The 27098-nt window shown below is 42.7% G+C and overlaps 1 protein-coding gene across 3 annotated transcripts in view; it reads left to right on the top strand.

Moving 5' to 3' along the window:
- Positions 1 to 27098, top strand: part of SLC22A3 (solute carrier family 22 member 3) — a 92660-nt gene that overhangs the window by 27845 nt on the left and 37717 nt on the right. For all 3 annotated transcript variants that reach the window (XM_070461429.1, XM_020876317.2, XM_070461430.1), the window contains exons 2-5: positions 8834 to 8937; positions 10284 to 10438; positions 12078 to 12246; positions 13100 to 13217. In XM_070461429.1, the coding sequence (XP_070317530.1) occupies positions 8834 to 8937; positions 10284 to 10438; positions 12078 to 12246; positions 13100 to 13217 (546 nt within the window). The remainder of the gene's footprint in view (positions 1 to 8833; positions 8938 to 10283; positions 10439 to 12077; positions 12247 to 13099; positions 13218 to 27098) is intronic.

Here is a 27098-nt window from a genome sequence, read left to right as displayed (position 1 = left end):
CGCAGGAGATGCAAGAGACGCGGGTTTGATCCTTGGATCAGGAAGATCTCCTGGAGAAGGGAATGGCAACCCACTCCAGTATTCTTGCCTGGAAAATCCCATGGGCTGAGGAGCCTGGTGGGCTATAATCCATGGGGTCCCAAAAGAGTTGGACACAACTTAGTGACTAAACAACAATAACAAAGGGGGAAATTAAATTGAAATGAAGTCATTTGAGTGAGCCTTGATCCAGATGACTGATGACCTTGTTAGATGGAGATCAGGACACAGACACACATAGAGAGGAAGGCCCTGTAAAGACACAGCGAGAAGATGGCTGTCTTCAAGCTAAGAAGAGAGGCCTCAGAAGAAACTAACTCTGTTGACACCTTAATCTCAGACTACTGGCCTCCAAAATGTAAGAAAATACATTTCTGTTGCTTAAAGCCGTACTTTGTCATGGCAACCCCAGCAAACAAATACACTGTCTGTCCTTGGTGGTCTTTAGCTTGTAGATGCATCGCTCTGATCTCTCCCTATGTCTTCCCAAGGTGTGGCCCCCTTTCTGCAATGTGTATGTCTGTGTCCCTGCCTCCTCTTCTTATAAGGACAGCAGTCATTACATCAGGGCCCACCCTGAGCCAGTATGACCTCATCTTAACTAATTACATCCGCAAAGACCCTATTTCCAAATAAAGTCGTTTTCTGAGGTTCCAGATTGACATCAACTGGGTGAGGGCTGGGGGACACTAGACAACCCAGCGCACAGTGTGAAAATTAACTACCCCTCAGCAGGCATGTAACTTGTATACTTATAACCTGCATGCCTAACCAGGGTTTTCAAACTCACCTGCTTGTTAGACTAGATTCTGATTTAATTGGTCTGGAGCAGAGCTTAGGCTTGTTTTCACTTATTCTAAGTAATTTTAACAAGCAGTCAGTGTTGAAAACTACATTTAAAAACCATTCATTATGGTATTTATTATCATCATCACGAAATTAAAAGACACTTGTTCCTTGGAAGAAAAGCTATGACAAACCTAGACAGCATAATAAAAAGCAGAGACATTACTTTGCCAACAAAGGTCCTGTCTAGTCAAAGCTATGGTTTTTCTGGTAGTCATGTATGGATGTGAGAGTTGGACCATAAAGAAAGCTGAGCACTGAAGAATTGATGCTTTCAAACTGTGGTGTTGGAGAAGACTCTTGAGAGCCCCTTGGACTGCAAGGAGATCCAACCAGTCCATCCTAAATGAAATCAGTCCTGAATATTCATTGGAAAGACTGATGCTGAAGCTGAAGCTCCAATACTTTGGCCACCTGACGCGAAGAACTGACTCATTGGAAAAGACCCTGATGCTGGGAAAGACTGAGGGCAGGAGGAGAAGGGGACGACAGAGGATGAAATGGTTCGATGGCATCACTGACTCTATGAACATGAGTTTGAGCAAACTCCGAGAGATAGTGAAAGACAGGGAAGCCTGGTGGGCTGTAGTCCATGGGATCACAGAGTTGGTCACAACTTAGTAAACTGAACAACAGCAACAACATCATTGTCAGATCGCTAACCATAAGGTAGTTGGGAACATTTATTGGGTATTTAATGTGTTGAGCATTATATTAAGTACTTTACATATATTATCTGAGTGACAGCATCAGGCCAGTTCTGGCGCTCATTTTATAGACAGGGACCCAGAAGGGTTAAAGACGATAAGAAGGGTTTCCCTGGTGGCTCGGTGGTGGAGAATCCACCACAGGAGAATCCTGTGTGCAGGAGCCACAGGTTTGATCCTTGATCCAGGAAGATGCCACATGCCACAGAATAGCTAAACCCGTGCACGACAACTACTGAACCTGTGCTCTTGACCCCTGGAGCCACAACTCTGAGCTCAAACGCAGCGACTACTGAAGCCTGTGGGCCCTACAGCCGGTGCTCCACAACAAGAGAAGCCACTGCAATGAGAAGCCCGCGCATCGCAACTCGAGAATAGCCCCTGCTCTCCGCAACTAGAGAAAAGCCCATGCGGCAACGGAGACCCAGCACAGCCAAAAATAAAAATGAATAAATTTATATTTTTTTAAAAAAGACATTAAGAAAATTGCCAAGGGACACAAAGTCAGGAGGGGTCGATCAAGATGCCTGGGCTGACTCCAGAGCCACGGCGCCTCTGTTCTTGGGTCTGTACAGATTCAGAGCCAGTCAGCTTTCTCTTGTCCTCAGACAGTCTCAGTTCTTTAGAGAAATGGTAAACATTTTCGGATGAGTAATTGCTTGTCTTCTCTACAAAGAAATAAAACGGGTTGAACGTCTAAAGTTTGAAGGTGAGTCACGAAGGTCTTAATAAATAATGAGGCATTATTATTATCCAAGTAAATTTAGCTTCCTCCTTTCTTCCAGTTTCGCAAGCTCAGACAGAAAGCTGTGCATTTAAAGGCCATCTCTCCCTTCTATTTCCAAGTTTGTTTGCTTGACTATATATGAAAAGCAAAAGTCGTTCAGTCGTGTCCGACTCTTTGTGACCCCATGGACTATACAGTCCGTGGAATTCTCTGGGCCAGAATACTGGAGTGTGTAGCCTTTCCCTTCTTCAGGGGATCTTCCCGACCCAGGAATTGGACCAGGGTCTCCTGCATTGCAGGCGGATTCTTTACCAGCTGAGTTACCAGGGAAGCTTCTACATATATATATATGAAAGTTTGACTGTTATTGACCTTGGAGAGCGCCTGTAGAACAGTGACACTGTGTAAGCCTTGCGTCTCACCGCGGTGCCACTTTACACCATGATCGCCTGTTCTAGGCGACTGTTGCAGACTCAGGTTTCTTGTCTCTGGGTCTTGCTCTCCCCTCCCTGGACTCTTCCTCTATCCTTTAGATCTTTCTCCTCCTTTGTTATGAGCGCTCTTGATGCCTCTGGTTTTCTGAGTAAGAAACTCTGTCCCATTGCTGCCTGCCCCACTGGGGGCATAGACACAGGTGATCATTCAGCTTTAAGTCTGAGCCTGCCACCCTCTCTGCTGCAGGCAGATCTGGACCTCACTGGCACGTGTGCTTTTGTCTTTGTGCTTAGGTTGCCCATCGCCCGGCTCAAACACCCTTCTTTCCCCTTTGTTTCCCTTCTAAACGCAGCTCATTATTGAAGGCTTTGTCTATGTCCCACTTTCTCCGTGAATCTGATTGCTCTGGATTCCCACCAGTCATGTCTTTCTCTGGGGCCCTCTTGCATTTAGTCAGTCCCATGCAGTTTAAATCTCAATTGCCCTGTGTTTGCTTCCCATAAGCTACCCTGGTTCCTGGTGGCTCAGTGGTAAAGAATCTGCCTGCCAGTACAGGAGACCCAGGTTTGATCCCTGGGTTGGGAAGATCCCCTGGAGAAGGTAATGGCAACCCACCCTAGTGTTCTTGCTGGGAAATCCCATGGACAGAGGAGCCTGGTGGGCTGCAGCCCATGGGCTCTCAAAAGAGTCAACATATCTTAGTGACTAAACGGCTCTGAGCCACGTGCTAAGCTCCCCAGGGAGGCAGAAACGAAGCCTGAGCTGATATTCCTCCTGGACTCATCTGTGGGATGCCAGCACACCACTGGAAGCTTTAAATACTTATGATCAGTTTCCATACCTACAGCTCATCATGATGGCTCACACAGATCAGAAAAGCAGGAAAATTTTGGTATACCCAAATAATACCTAAATAATGCTATCAGATCATGTTAAAGAAATTTTCGTTAAAACTAGAATTAAGAATGACATGCTTCCCCCTCATGGAGATCCAGCCCAAATGATTTTCTTTGTGATTTCAGTGTTTTTAAAATATTTATTTGTTTGGCTGCTCCAGGTCTTAGTTGCATCATATGGAATCCTTGGTCTTTGTTGCAGCATGCAGGATCTTTTTAGTTGCCACGTGCATGCTCTTATTTGCAGCGTGTGGGATCTAGTTCCCCAACCAGGGGTCAAACCCAGGACTTCTATGTTGGAAGTGCAGAGTCTTAACCACTGGGTTACCAGGGAAGCCCCTATGATTACAATTTTTAAGCCATTAATAGGCTCTCTGATGGCAGCCTGTTGAGAAATGGAATCCATCCATGGGATCAGTGTGTGACTGGCCAGTGCTAAATGTAGCCAGAGGTAACCCACACCCGGTGGTCAAACCAAGGGCGTACATGATGTTAATAACACTGATGAAGCATTTGTTGGCTGTTGATTTTTAACTGAGAGCTAATGAGGAATGGCTCGATTTACAACACATCCTGAGAAAATCAAAGCAGAGGCACTCGGAGCTTATCATTCAATTCCAGCGACTTCTCTGTCTCCCACAACAATACAGAGAATGAATAGTTTTTCAAGGCTGTGGCTGGAGTCAAATACTGTGATGTCCTCTCAACTTAGACTCTCTTATGTGAGAGTTTGTTCAAGACTAAACAGCACGTCTATGGAAAAGTCAGCTGCCGGCCATCAGGGGTCACTCCCTGTGGCTTCAGGAGCAGGCAAGCCCTCTCCTGCATCCCTGCATTATTTTCACCTTAATTCCTGCATTATTTTCACCTTACACCTTTGTGTATTGAAAATATTCTGTTGCCCTGGTTCTAAGGATAATTTAGACGTCAAAACTTGAGCATATATCTGATGATGACCTGATTCAGCATTTTATCACTACAACTCAAGCTGACATAATGTCTGTTTGGATTTTAACATCTAGGAAAAGCTAAGAAAAGCACTTGGTTGGAAGCCCCTTGAAACGATCTAATTAGGCTAGAGTTGTGCTTTCTGCAAATGAAATGATGAGATCCTTCCAGAATTCCACAAACAGTTGTTTGAATCCTTATCTGATTGGCTTTCTGCTCATGCCAAGGGGAGTAATTTTCCTTGCGTAGAAATGAGTTGAAATTTAAATAAAAGTTACTTTAAAGGAAAATTAACAGGATGGGTACAATGGATTTATGAGCATTTAAAAATAATTTTAAATGTGTACACTTATAAAAAAGGAGATGCTTCAGTTCTTCTTGGTAGATTGCCTTAGGACAGACATAAATGTTTGTGACTTTGATTCATACCTAGTTAGGTGTGACAAGAGATGTGTTTTAGGTCTCCCTGGGAACTACAACAAAATTTTAGTACTTTTTTTCAGGAAAAAGTCCTTAGCCTATGACATTCTTTGGCTTCAGTGCCTGCCAACCTCTCTTTAGGCATAAGAACATCTCAGACCCAGAGCTGTTTGGGCAGCAGACAGTGAGCTCAGAACTGACCATGACGCACACGCCTCAGGAGGCAGGGGTCTGCCTCCCAACTGGGTGAGCAAGAGTTAAAACCAAGCCCTTCAGTCTTGTGACTGCAGTCTGTTCCCTGTGCTAGAAACCTAAGTGTGTGTGTGTGTCTATGTGTGTGTGTGTGTGTGTGTGTGTGTGTGTGTGTACTCGTGTGCACATGCATTTCTTTCCAGGTATGTAATTTGTTTAAATTAATTTACTTTATGCTTTTGAAGGGTTTCCCTTGTAGCTCAGTTGTTAGAGAATCTGCCTGTAGTGCAGCAGACCCGGGTTCGATCCCCTGAAGAAGGAAATGGCAACCCACTCCAGTATCCTTGTCTGGAAAATCTCATGGACAGAGAAGCCTGGTGGGCTGCGGTCCATGGGGTCGCAAAGAGTTGGCCATGACTGAGCGACTAATACACACACACACATGCTTTTGAAAAATAGCAGGCTCTCAGTCATTAAAAAAAAAAAAAAAGAAAAGAAACCAGGTATATAAAGCAGGAAGGGGTTGGGGGAAAAAAGGTGTGGATTTGAGTTGTTTTGGAAAATCCAGAGAAGCAAGGAGGGGACAGCTCCTGCAGACCCCCTGCCCTGCTCCTCAGCATCTCAGAGCCTGGGGGCCTGCCGCTTCGCCCCGTGTAGCCGGGGAGTGGTTGGAAGCACTGTGCACGCTCAGTCGCTCAGTCGTGTCTGAGTCTTTGCGACCCCAGGGACTGTAGCCCACCAGGCTCCTCTGTCCATGGCAGTCTCCAGGCAAGAATGCCGCAGTGGGTTGCATACCCTCCTCGTCCTCGTTGTACTGCTCGCTGTCCCTGCTACAGCTGGAGCCAGCGTTGCCGCCGCCGCCTCCCTCCTCCTCATCCTGCACCAGCGCCCCCTACTGGCAGAACCTAACCGGGCCCTGCTGGCCCAGGATTCTGAGAAGGGTAGTTTGCACTCCCCCAGCAGGGGATGAGAAGGTCGGATGGTATCAGTGACTCCATAGACAGGAGTCTGAGCAAGCTCTGGGAGTTGGTGATGGACGGGGAAGCCTGGCGTGCTGCAGTCCTTGGGGTCACAAAGAGTTGGACGCGACTGAACTGAACATCTGTAATACAGAGCAAAGCATAGAAGATGCTCCATATATGGTCCAGATGGTATCATAGTGCTTTACAAACTAAGTTATCATACACATTAACCACTTAAACTTTTAAATTAATTTTATTGTCATAGGAAATATGGGAAAAACTTTTTTGATAGCTCCTCTTATGTGAGAGTTAAAAATGTCATCAATGTTATATTAAAGAATTTTTTTGTGTATTTAATAAGTGTTTAGAGGCATCTTAATTCACACAATTCAAAAGGAGCTAAATATGTTCATTAAAAGGACTGGAGAAACATTCCTATACCTACGGCTAATCCAGGTGTCTGAAGCTCAACTGGAGGAAGCAGCTTCTACCGTTTGGGAGTTTACATTTGACATTGGCTGATATCAGCATATTTTCTGAGTCAGAATGTTTTCTCTGGCAGTTAAATCTCCTATTTGATTTCTGAGATTTTACATACTTTAATTCTAGCTGAGTTCTTTACATGCTTAATTTCAATGAGAAATTATTTCAGATGAATAATCTCCTGCAAGTTTACTTAAAATGAAATTGTTGTGCCTTAAAAAACTAGCATCTATATTAATGATAAATCCCTTTTAAGTTACAACTACTATCCATAGATGTGTATCTTCTTACTTCTTTGGGGCTTCCCTGGAGACTCAGATAGTAAAGAATCTGCCTGCAATGCAGGAGACCCGAGTTCAATTCCTGGGTCAGAATATCCCCTGGAAAAGGGGATGGCAACCCACTCCAGTATTCTTGCCTGGAGAATCCCATGGACAGAGGATCCTGGTGGGCTATAGTCCACTGGGTCGCAAAGAGTCAGACATGAGAATCTTACTTTTTTAGTCTTCATCAATCTTTTCGGTAGCTCTATGAAGTGGGCCAGCTACTACTGCCCCGAGTCTTCTTTTTTCCAGCTTCTTTTTTTCCAGCCAAACTTAACTGGTTTAAGTGGTTAAAGTGCTATGATAACTTAGTTTGTAAAGCACTATGATGCCACCTGGATCACACATTGAACATCTTCTATGCTTTGTTCTGTATTTCAGATATTGAAGGAGTGCAAGCTACAATTCTCAGCTTCCAGCTTCTTTTTTCCAGCTATATTGGTCAACAGGTCATATATTAGCTGTGGGACCAAGACAAGAATTCAGGTTCTATAAATAAATATTGCAGCTTGCTTAGGAATGTGTATCTATAAGACCACTCACAATTCTTATCCCAATAACATTAATTTTCGTGTTACACTACAGTCTAGAGCAATGCTCTTCGTGTTGGGGCAAGCATGCCATTTGGAGGTGTGCAGAGATGGTTATGTGGTGGGGGATCTGGATTCTTCAAAAGCAATCAGCTTTCAGAGCCTCAGCTCACACATGTCCAGAATGGTGTCGAGGATATATAGTCATTGAGGATACAGGTCTTTTCTTAACGTCCTCCCCCTTTGCAAAATGACTTCTACCTCTGTCCCATCTTGCTGTGAGGTACTGACCTGGAGTTTTAAAACCTGTGGGGAGCCAGTGGGACAATTTGGAATACTGGTAAGGAAGTAACTAGGAAAGAAAGCAAATGACCTGAATGATTTGATTGAACACCTTTTTATGAGCTTGGTGGTTCCCGTTTCTTTTCTGACAACAAGACTGTGGGAGTCTTAAATGGCATGTTGGTTGATAGAAAAGTTAAACATGAGCTTATTGATGGATTGTTCTGTGAATCTTGGCATTGAGAAAGAAGCAATAGAACCGGGTAACAATCCTGTAACAAAACTCTCTCTGTTCCCATTACTTTATTTATACGGATAAGTTTTCTTGGCATATAAGCTTATAAAAATGAAAAATCAGGAATAGAATTGATGTTGAGCCCTAACTCATTCTAGTAATAAACAATCTTCAACCACAGATTACATGAGCTAGCTGGAAAGCCCCGAGTTTTCTTAACCTTATTCTAGAAACGGGGAGGTGCATTTCCAATAAAATTTTACTCCAGATAGTACTTGTTTTTCAAGATTCATCTTTTCTTATGTTCTTATATCATGTTCTAAAAGTAACTAGAATATAACACAATCAGAAAGGATTCTAATATTTAGAAACATTGTCTCAGGATAAAATTTAATTAAATGTCAATTTATATACATAACACAATATTTTCTACATAAAATATTAGGATATATCCATGTGTGAATGAAACTAAGAATTCAAAGAGGAGAAAGACTGGGGTCAAATTTGAGACTATTGCAGAACTTGTTTTCACTGGATTACGGTAGTTTTCACATGGCGACGGTACTCTACTGGATACAGTTGGGAGAATGATTTTAAAACGTCAGCATTTATAGTGTACTGAAAACTACATCGATGGCAGATAGTGAAACTGATAAAGAAGATACAAGTCACTGTAAAAGCACCTATGTGATACACTTAAGAGTTTTTAAGGATCATGCGAGCAAAACTGTTTAAGGCTACAAAAGATCAGGTGTCTTGAGGAGGAGCATTGCCACGGGTCTCTCATGGGGTTTCTTTGTCTTCCCAGTTTGACCTCGTGTGTGTCAATGCTTGGATGCTGGATCTCACACAAGCCATCCTGAACCTGGGCTTCCTGGCCGGGGCGTTCACCTTGGGCTATGCAGCGGACAGGTAGGCATGGGTAAGACAGCTGCTTCACGTCTAGAAGATGATGTGTACCTGTGCAGAGGGAGATGTTTCGTGTTGACTATTAGGAAGCTATGATTTCTACATTTGGAAAAGAGTCTTCATGCCCCCACTCATGATGCTGAACACCTATTTGTTTGGACTCATTCTTTCCTTCTTCTTAAACTGCATCTCCTTACCCCGTGAACTGTACAACCCACTGGGGCCGCTCCGCTTGGGTCTGAAGACGTCTGAGAGCAAACATAGACCAGCAAGGCAGTGACTTCGTGTCTGGGCCGAGAGCTGGCTTGGCTGGATGCTCTGGAGATGATTCCACGTGCTTCAGTAACTCCCTAGTTGTGGTTTGATTTGATTTAGTCCTAAAGTCAGCCCCTTACAAATTTGTTTCATTCAATTAAAAAGAAAATTGTATTTCATTCTACCAGTCAAAAACTTTGCAAAAAGAGTTTTCCAAAAAACCATGGCCCATCATAGGTACCTCTTATACTTATGGAAATATTATTATATATCCAGGGCATTTCTAATCTAAAGTTTGAAAATGGTGCGGCTTAAGTGAAAAGCCAATGCATACACCAATGGCGGATACCTGGATGTTCAACACGCAGGACTCTGTCTTCCTTGTCCCTGCCTCCCTTTCTGACCTGAGTATTCTTGCCTGGGAAATCCCATGGACAGAGGAGCCTGGCAGGCTACTGTCCGCAGAGTCACAAAAGAGTCAGACACAATTTAGCAGCTAAACAACAACATATCTGTGGGAGGACAGTAGGAAAGGCAGAGAGTGAATTTAAAACCCTAGGTAAACCGAGACCACTTCTATCGCTACTGTGAAGCAAGAAACTGTGTGAACTGGATGGAAATTGCTATGGAAATTCACCCGCAGTTGCATGACTGGTATATGGTTGAGCCAAGATTGAAGGCCAGGCCTTTTGGCTGTCATGACCATTTCGGCTACTTTCTGTGCCTCTCTCCTTCCGGAGAAATGCTAGGAAGTGTCCAAGCTGCCACCAGGGTGGTCGTATGCAAGAAAACGTTGTGGATGAGGACCTGGAGAGATGGAGAAGCTTATCTCCTTGAAAACTGCAGTCCCAAAGGATGCCTTCTGTGCTTTAAACTTCATAATGTCATTTCAGAGGCATATGTTTTTACTTGCCCTGGTTTTGCCATAAAACAAAACGTAGCACTTTCCGTAACCCTTGACGTGGTGATCAGGAACTTCTAGGGGACGAAAGTTCTGCACTTGCAGTTCTTTTAACAACACTTACAATGATCGTCTTCTCATGGTGTTGAAAAAGACGTTTAAGGTAATCTCTTCCTCTCTGATTCTCAAAAAGGTACGGCCGAATAGTCATTTACTTGCTATCGTGTTTTGGTGTTGGCGTCACCGGCGTCGTGGTGGCGTTTGCCCCCAATTTCCCCGTGTTTGTGATCTTCCGCTTCCTACAAGGCGTGTTTGGAAAGGGGACATGGATGACCTGCTATGTGATCGGTAAGACCTGGCTTCGTCTCCTTGTCTGTTTGAGAACCAGGGTTTGGCGGGGAGAAGTGCCACTGCTTGGCCTTCCTCCGGCAAGTCTGGTGACGCTTCACTCCTTCTGCCGTGGTCACTCCCACAACATAGGAGGGTGAGGGACAAGCTGCTGAGTCTTTAGAAGTTAAAATTCCCACCACTGTGTTTGGTATATATTACGTATATATTTGAAAACCAATTAGGGAACATCACAAAAAACTGGGGCAAACCGTTTTCTAGCACTTTCTAGCCATACTGCAGTCACATGCTTTCTTGCTTTGCTTTCTTTTTTCTTTTTTCCATGTATCTTTGGTTGCACTGGGTCTGCGTGGCTATGCCTGGGCCACTCGGAGTTGCGGTGCACAGCCTTCTGTTCACGGCGGCTTCTCTTGTTGCAGAGGGTGGGCTCCGGGGAGCTTGGGCTTCAGTAGTTGCAGCACATGGACTCACAGCTCGTGGGTTGCAAAGCGCAGGCTCGGAAGTTGTGGCACACGGACTTAGTTGCTCCATGGCATGGGGGATCTTTCCAGACCAGGGATCGAACCGGTGTCCCCTGCGTTGGCAGGCAGATTCTTAACCACTGGACAACCAGGGAAGCCTTTGCTTTGCTTTCTCAGAGATGAATTTTTATAAAAATTTCAGTAGTTCCTTGAAACATTTTTAAAGCATTTTCCATGTATTTCTAGGATACCATGTGAGCTAACATTGCTGTGCTCTCAAATATTATCCCTTCGATTCTATTCCTTCCACACAAGTGGAGCACTTTTTACCACGCAGGAGATATGACCTGAACACGGGGGCTTCACTTGTAAACCTTTGCTATCTTCTATACCCAGAAAGATGGGCTTCTGACTGTAAAGCGAAGAAAAACTTCTCTTCGCTCCTTGCGTCTGTTACTGGAGAAGGTCCTGGCTGTTCTCTTTCCAGTCGTGTCTGGGATGGGCACCTTCTCAGAGTCACGGTGGATTTGTGACCAGGGAAACGCGAAACCTTTTCTTGGATTATCACTCCAGACCTGTGTGCTTCCACTCTCTCCTGTTACTGCCAGACGATCCCTCTTTGGGGTGCCCACTTTGGGGATCTTTCAGATCTTTTTAGTGGTGGGGAAGCAGAGAGCTGGGGGCCCTAATGGTTGATGGCTGGCGTAGGCGGGGTAACTTCTCTGAAGTGTTTTTAAGGAGACGTCAGTCTCGGTGAGCTTTCCTGGCTGTGCCCTTAGACCAGCAGTAAGGGAGCATACCCCAGGATGATCGGAATGGAATTAGGGGCAGATAGAAACCAATAGATTCCACGCGGTGCAAAGCAGGTGCTGCAGGAGACGCGGGTTCGATCCCTGGGTCAGGAAGATCCCCTGGGGAAGGATATAGCAACCCACTTCAGTATTCTTGCCTGGGAAATCCCATGCACCGAGGAGCCTGTCCGTGAGGGTTCAAAAGAGCCAGACACAACTGAGTGACTGAACATGCACCGGGTTTGACCAGAGGGCTTGGGAGCACAGTGAACTTACAGTGTCCTAGTGATGCTGATGGATGGACGTAACAGGTGTGATGTCTGTGTTTCTGTGTTTGTTTAGAGCTGATACTGAGCTTCTCTAACCTCTGTGCTTGTTTTCCCTCAGTGACTGAAATAGTAGGTTCAAAGCAAAGAAGGATTGTGGGAATAGTGATTCAAATGTTCTTCACCCTTGGAATCATAATTCTTCCTGGAATTGCCTACTTTATCCCCAGTTGGCAAGGGATCCAGCTAGCCATCACACTACCGAACTTTCTCTTCCTCCTTTATTACTGGTAATTTGATTTTGGTCATTATCACATTTATTCTTGCTCAACAGACACATAGAATGTATGCTGCTAAACAAACATGGACATGAAGGCGATTACGGAGATGTCTAACATCTCCAGAATGGCTATGGGCTTTGAGAATTTCTAGAGAATTTTCAGAGGTTATTTATTGATTGATTTTTGACTAATTCTTATTATTAAATTATAAAATTCCAAACACATTTAAAATAGAGTATTAATTATGTTTTATTATTTTGTAACATTTTTATGAAAATCACAAGGCAACAGACTGTGCCTCCCAGTATCTCAACATGCAATTTAAATGCAGTGAACATGATTGCTTCTCTGTATATTTTACTAAGCAAATTAATGTTACTCAGGAATTCTCAGGGGAATAAGAAAATGTTAAGAACCTCAGAAAATTAAATTATCAGAAAATTATGGGTGTAGGCATTTGATTCTTGTTAGAGTTAACATATTTTAATTATTCCTCTAATTTAATTTTAATATATGAGCAAATCAGTTTACATAAATTAGGTTCCTAACCTTTTCCTAAATGCTCATTAAATCCCAGTTCTTTTCTTCTATGTAATTGAGGACATGTATTCTAATATAGCCTTCTTGCAAGAGCAGTGTAATATTGATTTATTTTGTCATGAGCAATGATTCAGTTGTCAAGTGAGCATTTTTTCCCTTTCAGTATAAGCTTGCAAAGGTAATCTACATTTCAGAGAGCTAATTCCAAGCTCTCAGAATCTTCTAAATGTGTATCTAATTGTAAGATCCATTTTGAATGAAACTCAAGTCATAAATTTTTGAAATTCACAAGCATAACTCAAAAAAGACTTCTTCTCATTAGGGTTGTTCCTGAATCTCCCCGCTGGCTGATTACTCGAAAGAAAGGAGATAAAGCCTTAAAAATTCTGAGGAGCATTGCCAAATGCAATGGGAAATACCTCTCACCAAATTACTCAGAGGTAATTTTACATATTACTGGTAACAAGTATTGTTAAAGTGCGTGAATTTTAATTTCCCATCCACATATTATCAAACATCTGACTAATCATTGATAGTTTGACTTTAAAAAAAAAAAAAAAAACTTGGGAAGAACCATAGAAGTAATTGCAAAATAGTAATAGCATTATTGCTGAAGTGAATTGGTCATTTAGTCCATATTTTATTAGTTGTACCAAATTACTAGATCTCATAGTAATTAACCATTCATTCACCTTACTCACACAAACTATAAATCTTTTCTTAACATTCAATTTTAGTCTAAAGTTTTGTTTTTAAATTTAGTCTTGCAAATATTATCTATGTCAAGCAGAGCTTGGACAAAGATGTCATGTTTCAGCCTTTAGACTTACACATGCTAGACAGTCTGCCCTCCCTCCCATCTTTCTTTTTATCCTTCCATCATTCCTTCCTCCAGCAAAGGTGTTTTGGATGCCTCTGTATCACTGCACTGAGAGAAAAGAGGGGTGATGGAGTAAAAGCTCATTCTTGGAAGATTCTCAATATGCTGTTGAGATATATATATATACATACACATATATTTGAAGCAATGCCTGATAATTAGAGAGTAGCATCTAAAAAAAAGACAGAATTTTGCTTTAGCTGCAAAAACTAAGTGAATGCACCATAACAGAAGGATTACTATAAGAGAATATTTAAGAAGAATTTTCAATATTACTCTTATTAATGTTGTTTTCTTTTGTAGCATTCAGTTTGTTTAGTTAGAAAAGTTCTGATAAAAATAGGTTTTATGGGTTTTATTGTCAACTCCCTAGCTTCATAGCTCCCTAGAGCCTGGTCAGGTGCATTTGGATTTCTGCCTCCTTTCACTCTTACATTAAGCGGGCTCTGTGATTTACAAAGGTTTCAGCGGACCAGTTGTCACTGTTGGAAGCAGGTTCATGATGAATTGGGTTGGCCAAAAAGTTCACCTTACAGACAAACCCCAATGAACTTCCTGGCCAACCCAATACCTTGAGGTTTGTTGTTTAACTGCTCAGTCGTGTCAGACTCTTTGAGACCTCATGGACTGTAACCCGCCAGGCTCCTATGTCCATGGGATTTTCCAAGCAACAGTACGGGAGTGTTTGCCATTTCCTTCTCCAGGGGATCTTCCTGACCCAGGGATCCACCTTGTGTCTCCTGCATGGCAGATGGGTCCTCTACCTCTGAGACACCTGAGATGCTCACCTTGAGGTTTACAGATCGTAAAATAAATGGTAAAGAGAAAACATGTCTGTTGACCATGAAGACTAGTCGATCCCTGTCGTTGTTTGAGCACATTGAGCTGTGCTTTTAGGGGAAAAGGCATCCCCCTGCCTCTCAATTTGTAGTGGTCAAGCGCGTTGTCAGGCTCCACAGCTGGATCAAATGTATGATACTTTGTACTCAGTTTTAGCGGCCAAATGAGTATTTTTTCTATTCATGCAATGAGTACCTTGAAGGTATTGCACATGAAATCCCAGAGTGTAAGATCTAAATCAAGGTTTTAAGAGTATAGAAAAATATTATGTCCCAATGGCTTATGAAGGGATGCCGCATTAACCAGTCTCGTCACGTGTTATCATGAGTCTTTCTGAGAGGCCCAAGGATGGTTTACAAGAACAGCTGCTGTTCCACATCCTATGAGTGTCCAGCCCAATGCCCACTGACTCGCTTTGAGTTCATGAGCAGGATGGCAACCATTTCAGCAGGGAGATACTTAAACACAGTACATGATTGTGATTGTGAAAGATTATAAACTGTGGGTTTGGTGACTTCCAAGACACTGGAACTCTAGTTTTTACAGTTAGATGATTTCCATTTAAAAGTAAATTTTGAATTAAACTTCAGTTTCTCTGGAGAATTTGCTCCAGCATCCTGGCTACAAATGTAGGCTTAGGATACTAGTTACTGATCATTCTGGTTGATAAGCCTCTTTGGTCTTTTTAATCTGTAGGTTCACTTTTGCTTTTCCAGAAACTTTGGGGGTGGAGAATGCTAGGGTTGAGATCTTAGTTTCCAGACCAGAGACTGAACCCAAGTCCACTGCCTTGGAAGGCAGATTCTTAACCACTGGACCACTAGGGAAGTCCCTTGTTCTTTTCACATTGCTGAGTTGGTTGCCTATATTCTCAAAGAGTAATCAATGCATTGTGGATTATGGGTTTTTTTTAAAGCCTGCTTATGATTCCTGGATTTATACATACTGTGTATGTTTCAGTCTTTTGTTTTTGTTGTTAGCTTATTGATGCTCAAATCACCCCTGTCTTTGGACAGATAAGGTTCATCTTCCTTGATTCCTGAGTCTGTCTGCCACACCTTTAGTAGTTTCTGAAAGCTTCCTTGCTCATTAGCATGATGAGGTTTTCCAAATTTGTCTTGTAATCTCCAGTCTCATGCTTGTAATCACCCGCTTGTCAAAGGGGGCTTCAATTTCTTAAACAAATGTCTTCAAACTGATCCTGTCCATCTCCAACCTTTAAAAATTTTACAACATAAGCCAAAAGGCAAAGTATTATCCTTAAAAAGAAAAAGAATTTTACATTTCCGTTTAAAATACCTTACTATAGCTGAATTCAGTCAAATTATAGGCCAAACATCATTGTTTTTTTTTATTTCAAAGATCTTAATGTTTCCACAAAGCATGATAATACGCAAAATGTCTCTTTCATTACTCAAAAATACTGGATAATAGTGCAGACGTTTGATTTGAACTCCAACACCAGCATCAAAGCAGGATCCCATTATATTTTCTGAGTGGGAGAGAGTGCTGTCAGTTCCTCACATTTTGGTGACTCAGATGATTGTCACCCATGTCAATGTTAGGGTTACCTTGAAAATCACTTCACACCTTCAGAAACATTTCATTGCTTTAGCTGGTATCCCTGCTCTCTGGATAGAATACCATCAAGGCGCCCATGCCCACTTTTCACAGAACCTCTCTTCTTCGGTAAATCCTGACTTTTGGAAGGAGTTATTACCGTGTAAGTGACCCTATCCACCAAGACCTGTCCAGTTCCCACCTCATCCTAGGGGTGGACATTCTAGGTCGCAGTGAAGCTAGAATGAATTAGAAAGAATCTTCTGGGATGCAAAGCTAGCAGCTGTACCTTCCTGTCCTCACAAGACCCTCAGCGACCTCCCAACCCTGGCCTGTTCCATCCCTGGCACCTGGTCTATTTTAGGCTTGAGAAGCAGAATTGGTAGGGGACCAATTCAGAGCAGAACCTATAAAGGCATCGTGAGTTTCTGACCTCTCTCTTGCCTTTCCATCTGCTGCAAGACCAGCACATCCCAAACTGGAGCTGCTCCTTCAGCATGGGTCCAGAATGAGAAGAGCTATAAGGTGGAACAGCTGACCTAGGGCCGAGATATGGAATGTGGCCAAGAGATCATTGTTTCCTCAGTAAAAACTGTTGTCGGCTAAATGTGTCTCAGTATGCTACAGAAATTTGAGGGTGTTTGTTTCTGCCATCAAAGCTAACTAATGTAGCTGATCATAACAGTACTGGTTCAACTGCCAGAGTGGAGTTTGGTGATTCAACACATTTTTGGCTATCAAGATGACACTGGATTATAGTCGATTAGATTGCTGTTTGACATAGTAACATCTTCCCCCTCATTTCCAGTGAATGAAAGTACTTCCTGGCTGCACTGATGGTGGACACAGCAATGTAACCTGCTTTGGTCTCAGATGGGTGGGGTGTATAGCCTGTGCTTCAATTTTGGGGCTTGGTCGTTCAGGTTGCTTTGGTCAATGCTAGGTGACCAGATGTGATGCGGTAGAGTCAGGAAGCATGTTTGCGCGCTTGGACTTTGTCTCTGGGCTTCAGCCATCACTGTGAGAAGAACATTCCAGGCTCTCCTTCTGAGCATGCAGAAGACTAAGGGACATTGGGAGGAAAGCTGCTCTAGCAAAGTCTCCTGAAACCGGGATCAGCAGTCTCCCAGGCAGCCCACAGATGGATGAGCTCAGTGAATGCCTATTGTCTTATACCACGACGCCTGTTGGACAGCATCATCTATCAATAGTCAACGGGCACCCTGATGAAATAGCCATTGACACCTACTGACCTGGATTATACAACGACATCAGTAGTAACTCTGGCAGCAGTTTTAGTTTCTTTTTTTTTTTTAAGGATTAAAAAAAAAAATCCTTTTCCTAAAGATCCCTCTCTTCCCCCCTCCTCCTCTTGTTTCTTAGTGGGTTATGCTCATGGAAAATAGTAGGTTACAACTCTAGTTAACAAAGAGCTAATACCACAGAACTGAATGTGTCCAAATTTGTTGGCAATATTGTCATGCCCCTACTGACTCAAAAAGCTGTAAGGCTTGATTGTAATGTCCTTATTTTTATGATGTGCTTATATTCATTGCTCATAGCTAATCACAGCTTGTTGAGATGTAAGTATCAGATGTTACACTGATGCTCATCCTTGCAGAAACACTCTCATGGGCAGTTCCCATGGTGACATGTTTGGGTAACATTAAAAACTGACACTTGAGCTTTCTGACCCCAAAGGGACCATCATCGGTGTAAACAATCCCCCTCTGATATATTTCCAAAATGGAATTTATTAAAACCTCATTAAAAAGGGTCAGGCTAATTTTTCAATTACCTTGGTTACCAGAGAGACTTCCAACTCTTAATAGCTGCCATATTGCCTACATTTTAATGAACCGTCACAGAAGCATCAATATTGCTGCAGAGAGGGACTTTCCAGCTTTGGGAATGTCTGTTTCTGACATTTCCTTTCAAAAGGGGGTTTTTATAAATGCAATTTTGGTTTTTCCAAAAGAGGAACCACACCATGATTCCAGCTGTCATGAAGCCCATGTGAGCTCTTTGACTTCATACAAAATAAATGATTCCATTCTACCAGCAAAGCTGTCATCCTTAACATGACACATTAAAATGATTACTGTAGTCATATATAGTGGAACTATAGGTAACTTTGTTCTGTAACCTTGTTCTCTATTTTCTAAGTCTCCTGTAAATGTGTTATACTTCCATAGTTTAAAAAATAAGAAAGAGAAAAAAATGATTACTGTAATATGATATCACCATGTTAACTTTAATTTAGAATATTCTTGAATGCATAAAAAATGTCAAAACACTTCATATACCAAAGATAAAATGCACCTTTGATGCTGAGAATTAATTTAACCATGCCCCTACTTAAACATATCTTTGAAAATATCCTGAGTTCTATAACTGGTGTATATTTTAATGGATTGTTCTAATTCATTCCCATGTCTTTAATGTTTTGAAAATAAGAAGATATTGCGTAACGTGGCGAAAACATTTGTGGCAATTCTTAAAAAGCCATAAAAGCAGTGCTGAAGGACTGTTGAGTCCAGAATGAGTTCCTTTCCCAAGCGGAGTGATGAAACAGTACATTTCTTCCACTAAAGGACACTGGATCTAAAAATCTTCCAGGTCTGAGGACTCTCATTAATTGGTATAGATCTCTAGGGAGAATGTTTCAGAGCATCACGTGGCTTTAATTGGACGAGGAATCCAAGTCCCATATCCTTTGATGAATGAGATTTCCGCCCTGGAGCGGGCAAGGCAGATTTTCAGGGCACCTTTCTGGAGAGCAGTGTTTTGTGTGAGGAACCCTAGGAGACAGGCCTTCTCCCTGACACTCACCCGCCAGAGGCCCTCGTGAAATAACCAGGCAGTATGCTTCTTGCTCTGAAGGCTTGAGAAGTACAGTGTACATCAGAACTGTGAGTGGAAAGCACTCAGCATCAGTGTCACATAAATATAAATACATGTGTGTGTGCTCAGTCATTCAATCATGTCCAACTGTGTGCAACCCCATGGACTGTAGCCCACCAGGTTCCTCTGTCCATGGGATTTCCCAGGCAAGAATACTAGAGTGGGTTGCCATTTCCTTCTCAATTCAAGGATCAAGCCCACATCTCTTGCATCTCTTGCATCTCCTGCATTAGCAGGCAGATTCTTTACCGCTGTGCCACCTAGGAAGATACCCAGATACAAATACAAATATATATGTCATTACATATGTACATACAGTGATATCAGTCAGTCCCACTGTCTAAGGACGTCTTTCTAACGAGTAATGAGATCTGCAGAAGCCAGGACAACTAATGGACTCAGATGGTGACCACTAGGGTGCTCAATTGTCCTTGAGTGTCCAGGACCAGGAGATCTGTAGAAAACTGGTTTCAAAGCTAAACTCAGAGAGCCTCAAGCAAACAGGGTGAGTTGGTCACCCTGTCACTAGGCTGGTCTTCACCTTCCCAGCTGTGCCCAGGGGTGGATGCCAAAGGTCTTCAGTTTCTAGCTTCACCATCTCTCCCAGACCAACATGGACCCTGACTCCTGCGAGAAGACATGGGATGCCTGGCCTGTCTAGAGAATGGGACATAGGATTTCCTGGTGTCAGATACAAGCTGCAGGCACCCCCCTTCCACCAGGTGCCTACTAGGCTTTCTTTTTCTTCCTCAATCCCTAGTTCCCTTTTAAAAAACTAACATTTCCAGCCTTGATTTGAAGGTCCAATATGAAGTGATATTCCTTCAAAACACACACACACACACACAAACACACATGCAGAACACTGTACATATTTCATGTCTACAACTTACTCAGTCCCCGGTTTCTACTCTAGGTCTTCATCTGGACTTGAATGGTAGCTTGTTCCACTGAGGCCCTGGCCCCTGTTTACCTTCTTTTGAAAGTAGGATCACTGCTTGTGTCTTTACTCATCCATCCGTTGTCTGGAAGTCAGACACCAGCCCTCCTGATCACTGGCCCCCTGCTCTTTCTAGAGACGGCCGTGGCTGAGCACCTGTTCCAGCTGGGTCCCACACGGGCCAGCCATGCCAGAGACCCAGGTGTCCCCCTCCAGCCACTGGCCTCTCCACCTGGAGGAACGTTCTAGATCCAGACACAGAACCAAAGCACTTCTGTTCACCTGGTCCACTCTCCCTAAAGCTGAAATTCCAGCAAACTCCCCAGGCAAAATGATGCCGATCACAACAATAGAGGGAGAGTTCCAAGCTTCACATAGTCATGACAGAGTCACGTCAGCCCTCATTCATTAGTTATGTAATCTGGGAACCAGGGACCCCTCCCTTTTTCCTTCTCAAAAGCTGATCCTTGCCCTTGGAAACGACAGTCCTCGTCTTCCAGCCCCAGCACACCGTGGTAATCCAGAGAAGCATTTGCCTTTTCCTGACCTAGCCCAGGCCCTGGTGGCATCACAAACAAAATTAATGAAAATACAAAACTAAATGAATAAGCCACACAGGCTTCTTTTATTCTGTTCATATTGCTTGATCTTTTTTGTGAGAATTGTGAAAATGCCTAATTCAATTACTTTCATTCTGGGTCTTTCTCTCTCTGATCGAATAGAGAGTGAGTGTGCATCTGTTCCTGCTTTTTTGAACACTTGCCAGGAGAATGGTCCTCTAATACCCATCTTTGAAATCTTCACAGTCTGTCCGTGTGTGAGAGAGGAAGATGGCAACTTTTTCAAGTGTTTTGTTCCTGTGCCATTTGGCCCACCCCTATGTTTTTGGCAAAATCAGTCTCTGCAATCCAAATTACTGTGCTTCCCTACTGGGAATAAATGAGAAAATCCTAGCTCTTTGTGAAAGTGTTCCTTGCTGTGGAGGCTGTGATGGGCACAGCTTCCAGAACCTTGCACGCCCACTCCCCGGCAGGAATTTCTGGGTGTTACTCTTAATCCAGAGCTGCAGTTACCATGACAACCCGCTAGTTCTTCAGCCCACCAGGAAAACTGCCTTTCTTTCAGAACTAATGCTAAGAAGAGCAATGAAGTCTGAGTGAAATCATTTAAATTCTCCAGGGCTCAGTTGATTTTTGGTGCACACAGATTATTGATATACACAGACATGCTTCTTTTATGTAGATAACCATGAGAATATTGTGCTAAATCCTAAGGGAGAAAACACACTAGGATCCGTTTGTTTCAACCCCTAGAGGTCCCCTTCAGGTAGGTGGTATAAAAGGTATCAGGTGCTAGGTTTTTAAGGGCTAAATCTTCCCTTCCCTGGAGAAAATAAAAATTAATATCCATCTACTTTGGCCACCTGATGGGAAGAGCCAACTCAGTGGAAAAGACCCTGATGCTGGGAAAGACTGAAGGCAAAAGACTGAGATGGTTGGATAGCATCATGTACTCAAGGAACATGAGTTTAAGCAAACTCTGAAAGATAGTGGAGGACAGAGGAGCTTGGCGTGCTGCAGTCCTTGGGGTCACAAAGAGTTGGACACAACTTAGTGACTGAACAACAACAGCATCAACAAAAACAGGTGGCTGGATGCAGAACATCCAGATTGTGCTGGCATAGCAATGCTTCTTCATGTGGGTGAAGTGAAGTGAAGTGGATTCACTCAGTCGTGTCCGACTCTTTGCGACCCCATGGATTGTAGCTTACCAGGCTTCTCAGTCCATGGAATTTTTCAGGCAAGAGTACTGGAGTGGGTTGCCATCAAAAGGGACAAAGCCCAGGAAATCTGGAGATGGCTGTATTTCTTGGTTTAGAACAAATAATATGAATCTCTGCTGTCTTCATTTTTCTTTGAATATGGTGCTGTTGGAAGGAAGGAAGTATAATTTCATGTACAAAAGGGGGGCCTGATTGAGAGCAAGCCTTCCTTCTCCAAATAGTGGCTGTTTTTTTCTTAAGGTGGCTGAATAAAGGAAGTTTTAAAGAGTGAAGAAGTCCTTATATCCTTCCCAGGAAAAGAACTTAGGGCATATTGGTGAAAATGGCCTGAACCAAGGACACTTTTATGCTAGAAGAGCAGATCTTTGTTACCATCCCTAGGAATATATTTGCTACTTGGAAGAAAAGTGATGATGACTCTAGACAGTGTATTAAAAAGCAGAGTTGTCACTTTGCCAACAAAGGCCTGTCTAGTCAAAGCTATGATTTTTTCAGTAGTCATGTATGGATGTGAGAGTTGGACCATAAAGAAAGCTAACTGCCAAAGAATTGATACTTTTGAATTGTGCTGTAGAAGACTCTTGAGAGTCCCTTGGACTGCAAGGAGAACCAACCAGTCCATCCTAAAAGAAATCAACCCTGAATATTCATTGGAAGGACTGATGCTGCAAATGAAGCTCCAATACTTTGGCCACCTGATGCAAAGAGCTGACTCATTGGAAAAGACTCTGATGCTAGGAAAGACTGAGGGCAAGAGAAGGGGAAGACAGAGGATGAGATGGTTGGATGGCATCACTGACTCAAGGGACATGAGTTTGAGCAAACTCCAAGAGATGGTGAAGGTCAGGAAAGTCTGGCATGCTGCAGTTCATGGGGTTACAAAGAGTTGGACAGGACTTAACAACTAAACAACAACAAAGGATTGAGCATGGAGGGTGACTAGAGAGGAGAAGTCTTGCTCACACATTCCTGCCTCCCAGCAGATGTTATCTCAGCCCAGAGCTAATGGAAGAATTCTGTGGCAGTCTGCCCAGTGGGCCGCTGATCCTTAGGGACCATCAAGTTACTGCCAAAGTCTAAAAACCCTTTACAACCAAGTCATTTCTGTAGAAGGAATGAATACATTTTGGATCAGTTCAGTTTAGTTCAGTTGCTCAGTCATGCCCAACTCTTTGCAACCCCATAGACTGCTGCACACCAGGCTTCCCTGTCCATCACCAACTCCTGGAGCTTGCTCAAACTCATGTCCGTTCAATCAGTGATGCCATCCAACCATCTCATCTTCTGTCTCCCCCTTCTCCTCCTGCCTTCAATCCTTCCCAGCATCAGGGTCTTTTCCAATGAGTCAGTTCTTCACATCAGGTGATCAAAGTACCGGAGCTTCAGCTTCAGCATCAGTCCTTCCAATGAATATTCATGGTGGATTTCCTTTAGGATTGACTGGTGTCTTCTCCTTGCTGTCCAAGGGACTCTCAAGAGTCTCCTCCAACACTACAAATGGAAAGAATCAATTCTTCAGTGCTCAGCTTTCTTTATGGTCCAACTCTCACATCCATTCATGACTACTGGAAAAATCATAGCTTTGATTAGTTGGAATTTTGTTGGTAAAGTAATGTCTCTGCTTTTTAATATGCTGTCTAGGTTTGTCATCACTTTCCTTCCAAGGAGCAAGTATCTTTTAATTTCATGGCTGCAGTCACCATCTGCAGTGATTTTGGAGTCCAAGAAAATAAAGTCTGTCACTGTTTCCATTGTTTACGCATCTATTTGCCATGAAGTAATGGGACCAGATGCCATGATCTTAGTTTTTTGAATGTTGACTTTTAAGGCAGTTTTTTCACTCTCCTTTTTCACTTTCATCAAGAGGCTCTTTAGTTCCTCTTTGCTTTCCACCATAAGGGTGGTGTCATCTGCATATCTGAGGTTATTGATATTTCTCCCAGCAATCTTGATTCCAGCATGTGCTTTATCCAGTCCAACGTTTCACATGATGTACTCTGCATATAAGTCACAAAACATCTACTTCTGCTTCATTGACTATGATAAAGCCCTTGACTGTGTGGATCACAACAAACTGTGGAAAATTCTTCAAGAAATGGGAATATCAGACCGTCTTACCTGCCTCCTGAGAAATCTATATGCAGGTCAGGAAGGAACAGTTAGAAGCAGACATGGAACAATGGACTGGTTCCATACTGGGAAAGGAGTATGTCAAGGCTCCCTGCTTATTTAACTTATATGCAGAGTACATTTTGGATAAATATGTACTATTTTCTCAGATGAAAACAGAAGCTGTGTGATGGATACTGACTAATGAAGTGAAAGGCATTATTAAACTCAGAGTAAATCTGTGTTATGTTGAATTCTCAGTGAACAGAAGTAAAACCACAGTTGCTTCCCTGGTGGCTCAGATGGTAAATAATCTTCTAGCCATGCAAAAGACACAGGTTTGATCCCTGGGTTGGGAAGATCGCCTCGAGAAGGAAATGGCAACCTACTCCAGTGTTCTGGCCTAGAGAATTCCATGGACAGAGGAGTCTGGCAGGCTATAGTCAATGGGGTCTCAAAGAGTCAGACATGACTGAGCAGCTAACACTTTTTCACTTTCCTACCATTAAATTATTTGATATTAACCAGAAGTTCTCATACTCAGTTAGGATAAGAGTCACTGATCAAGAAGCACAAATAACATTAGTTTCCATCTGTTGAACAATCGTTTCCTGAGCTCTCGGAATTCAAGTTCTCTGCAGTTCTCAGGAAAGCCCTTGCTCCACATAAACTTGATAAACAGTATTCTTTATAAAAAAAAACCAAAACTTCCAAGATTCATTGACTTTTTTGATTCAATAAAATAGACCCATTTTTCTATGTTCTGCTCTTTCACTGACTTAGAGCACAAGTTCCACTTGTGCAGTTGCGAGGATTGAACAACTTGGTTGTTGTACCATCTCTCAGAGGCGAATCCTTGTTTTTCTTTCCTGTTTATGTATCAGAGCCCACACACCACTAACAGTTTAGATCTTGAGACTGAAAAAGGTTTATTGGATGAATGCTCAACATGATTATTTCTATGCCACCAAATACAATAGAGATTAAGTATTTGCTGCATGTGTTGATCACTAGTGGAATGTCCAGGCTTAAATTCTTCCCTCTGAAGCCTGGCGTGGACAAATTTCACTAAAGACAATTCAAGTATCCACTCTGTGATTCATAACCGTGAACATGCTGTGTTTATACAGGCTGATCTAAAATTAGTGGGGAACAGACTTTGATGACAACTGAGTGAAACATGGTCTCCAGTTCATGAAGTATTTCGTCCCACAGTTCTGTAAACTATACGGTACACTGGGTTGTCTAAAAACAACCAGCCTCTAAAGTTCAAGTCGATTATTATCTATCGCAGTGAAAATATTTCCCCTTCCCCCTCTGGCAACCACAGGTTAGGTCTCTAAATCTGTGGATCTGTTTCTGTTTGTAAATAAGTTCATGCGTATCACTTTTTTAAGATCCCGCATTTAAGTGATGATATATTTGTCTTTCTCTCTCTGACTTATTTCACTCAGTATCACAGTCTCTTAAATACATCCATGTTGCTGAAAATGGCATTTTTTTCAAACTGTTTTATGGCTGAGTAGTATTCCACTATATACGTACCACATCTATTTTATCCTTTCGTCTGTCAAGGAACATTTAGACTGTTTCCATGATCTCGGCTGTTGTGATGGTGCTGCAGTTAAGATGGGGTGCATGTATCTTTTTGAATTACAGTTTTGTCTGGACGTTTGCCCAGAGTCAGTAACGCAGCTTGCTTTCTGTGTGTACCCACTGAGTGTCCCCCACGCACATCTGGCACTCCTATTTTCTCACTTTGGCCAGCCTCTGGAGTGTTTTAGTTTGCACGTCTCTGGTTACCGGTGAGGCTCAGCTCACTTCGTGCTTTGCTATTTGTGTTTCTCCTCTGTGGACGGCCTCGCCGTATCCTGGCCCATGTATATTGAGTTTTCTGGGGTTTTTAGACTTAATGGATTGGATTGTCCCCTCCCTCCAATTTATAGGATCACCTTTTTATTCTCAATTTTACCCTGTTGTTGGTTTTAGACATTGCAAGTATCTTTCCTTCACTGTTTTAGCTATCCATTAACTTTGCCTGTTTTTTTTTTTTTTTCCATTGAGCAAAAATTCTTAAACCTTAAATGTTTTGACACGGTCAGATCAGCATATTTTTGCTTATTGATTGTTTCCTGGGTTTTGTTTAAGAAACTGTCTGCTCCCAAAGGCCACAGACATTCTCCTATTCACTCACGGCTCTAATTGACACGTTCAGACTTGCGTTCATCTCCCCCACTGCCTCTGTGAAGTAGGGATCTATCTTTATTGGTCTCAACACTGAGCCAGTTTTCTGAGTGCCAGTTAATAAGCAGAGGCATCATTTAGTTTTTGTATTATTTATTTATTCATTTTTGGGTATGCTGGGTCTTTGTTCCTATATGCGGGCTTTCTCTAGTTGCGGTGAGCAGGGGCTACCCTTCATTGAGGAATACGGGGCTGTGAGCTTGTCATAAGGTTCTCTGTCTTTAATCCAGGCTGTCCTAGCAGCCGCTCCCGGGCCAGCGCAGAAAAGGAGACGGTCTTGAGGGTCCTTCTTCAGCAAGTAAATGCTTACCAGTCTTTGGCAGATTCGAGGAGAGGGATCAATCACGCAGGCCAATCACTGCAATCCTATCCCACCCCTGTAATGGGCTGGGGAAGGAGGAGGGGAACCCCAAATATTTGACAAATAATACTTCTGATGAGTACCACCATGGGTGTCTTTTAAAAGGAAAAAAAATGAGTAAGAATACAGAATTCAGGGGACTTCCTTGATGGTCCAGAGGATAAGATTCCATGCTCCCAATGCAGGGAGCCAGGGTTCCATCCCTGGTCAGGAGTCTAGGGCCCACACTGCACCAAGTGTTCAAATGCCGCAATGAAGATCAAAGATCTTGCGTGCCTCTACTAAGACCCAGAGCAGCCAAATAAGTAAATAAAAAGAAATTTAAAATTTTTTTAATTTTAAAAAAGGATACAGAATTCAGTTTGAGAAACACTAACTTAGGAAGGTAAGTGCATTTGAATTCAAATGGTTACTATAGAGTAGGTTTTATACATAGTGTCTTTATAAATGGTAGAAAAAAGATAATTTGGTCAAAGTATAAACACAATTTCAAAAGTTCTGATGGAAAAATGCAAAAGGAACTGTGATGACCCATTTCCCAGTCAGAGAAACCCTAGCTTTTCAGCATTTTGAGAGCAGAAAGTACACGGTATCCAGCGGACTGACCCTGTAGGAGCACATGCTAAATAGAGGGTGAGCAAGGACAGCCCAGTCCATCCGAAAAGATATCATCCCTGAATATTCATTAGAAGGACTGACA

The sequence above is a fragment of the Odocoileus virginianus genome, chromosome 34 (genome assembly GCF_023699985.2).
Source record: "Odocoileus virginianus isolate 20LAN1187 ecotype Illinois chromosome 34, Ovbor_1.2, whole genome shotgun sequence".
Lineage (NCBI taxonomy): Eukaryota > Metazoa > Chordata > Mammalia > Artiodactyla > Cervidae > Odocoileus > Odocoileus virginianus.
The sequence above is the reverse complement of the archived record's forward strand: the minus strand, read 5'-3'. Positions and strand labels throughout refer to the sequence as shown.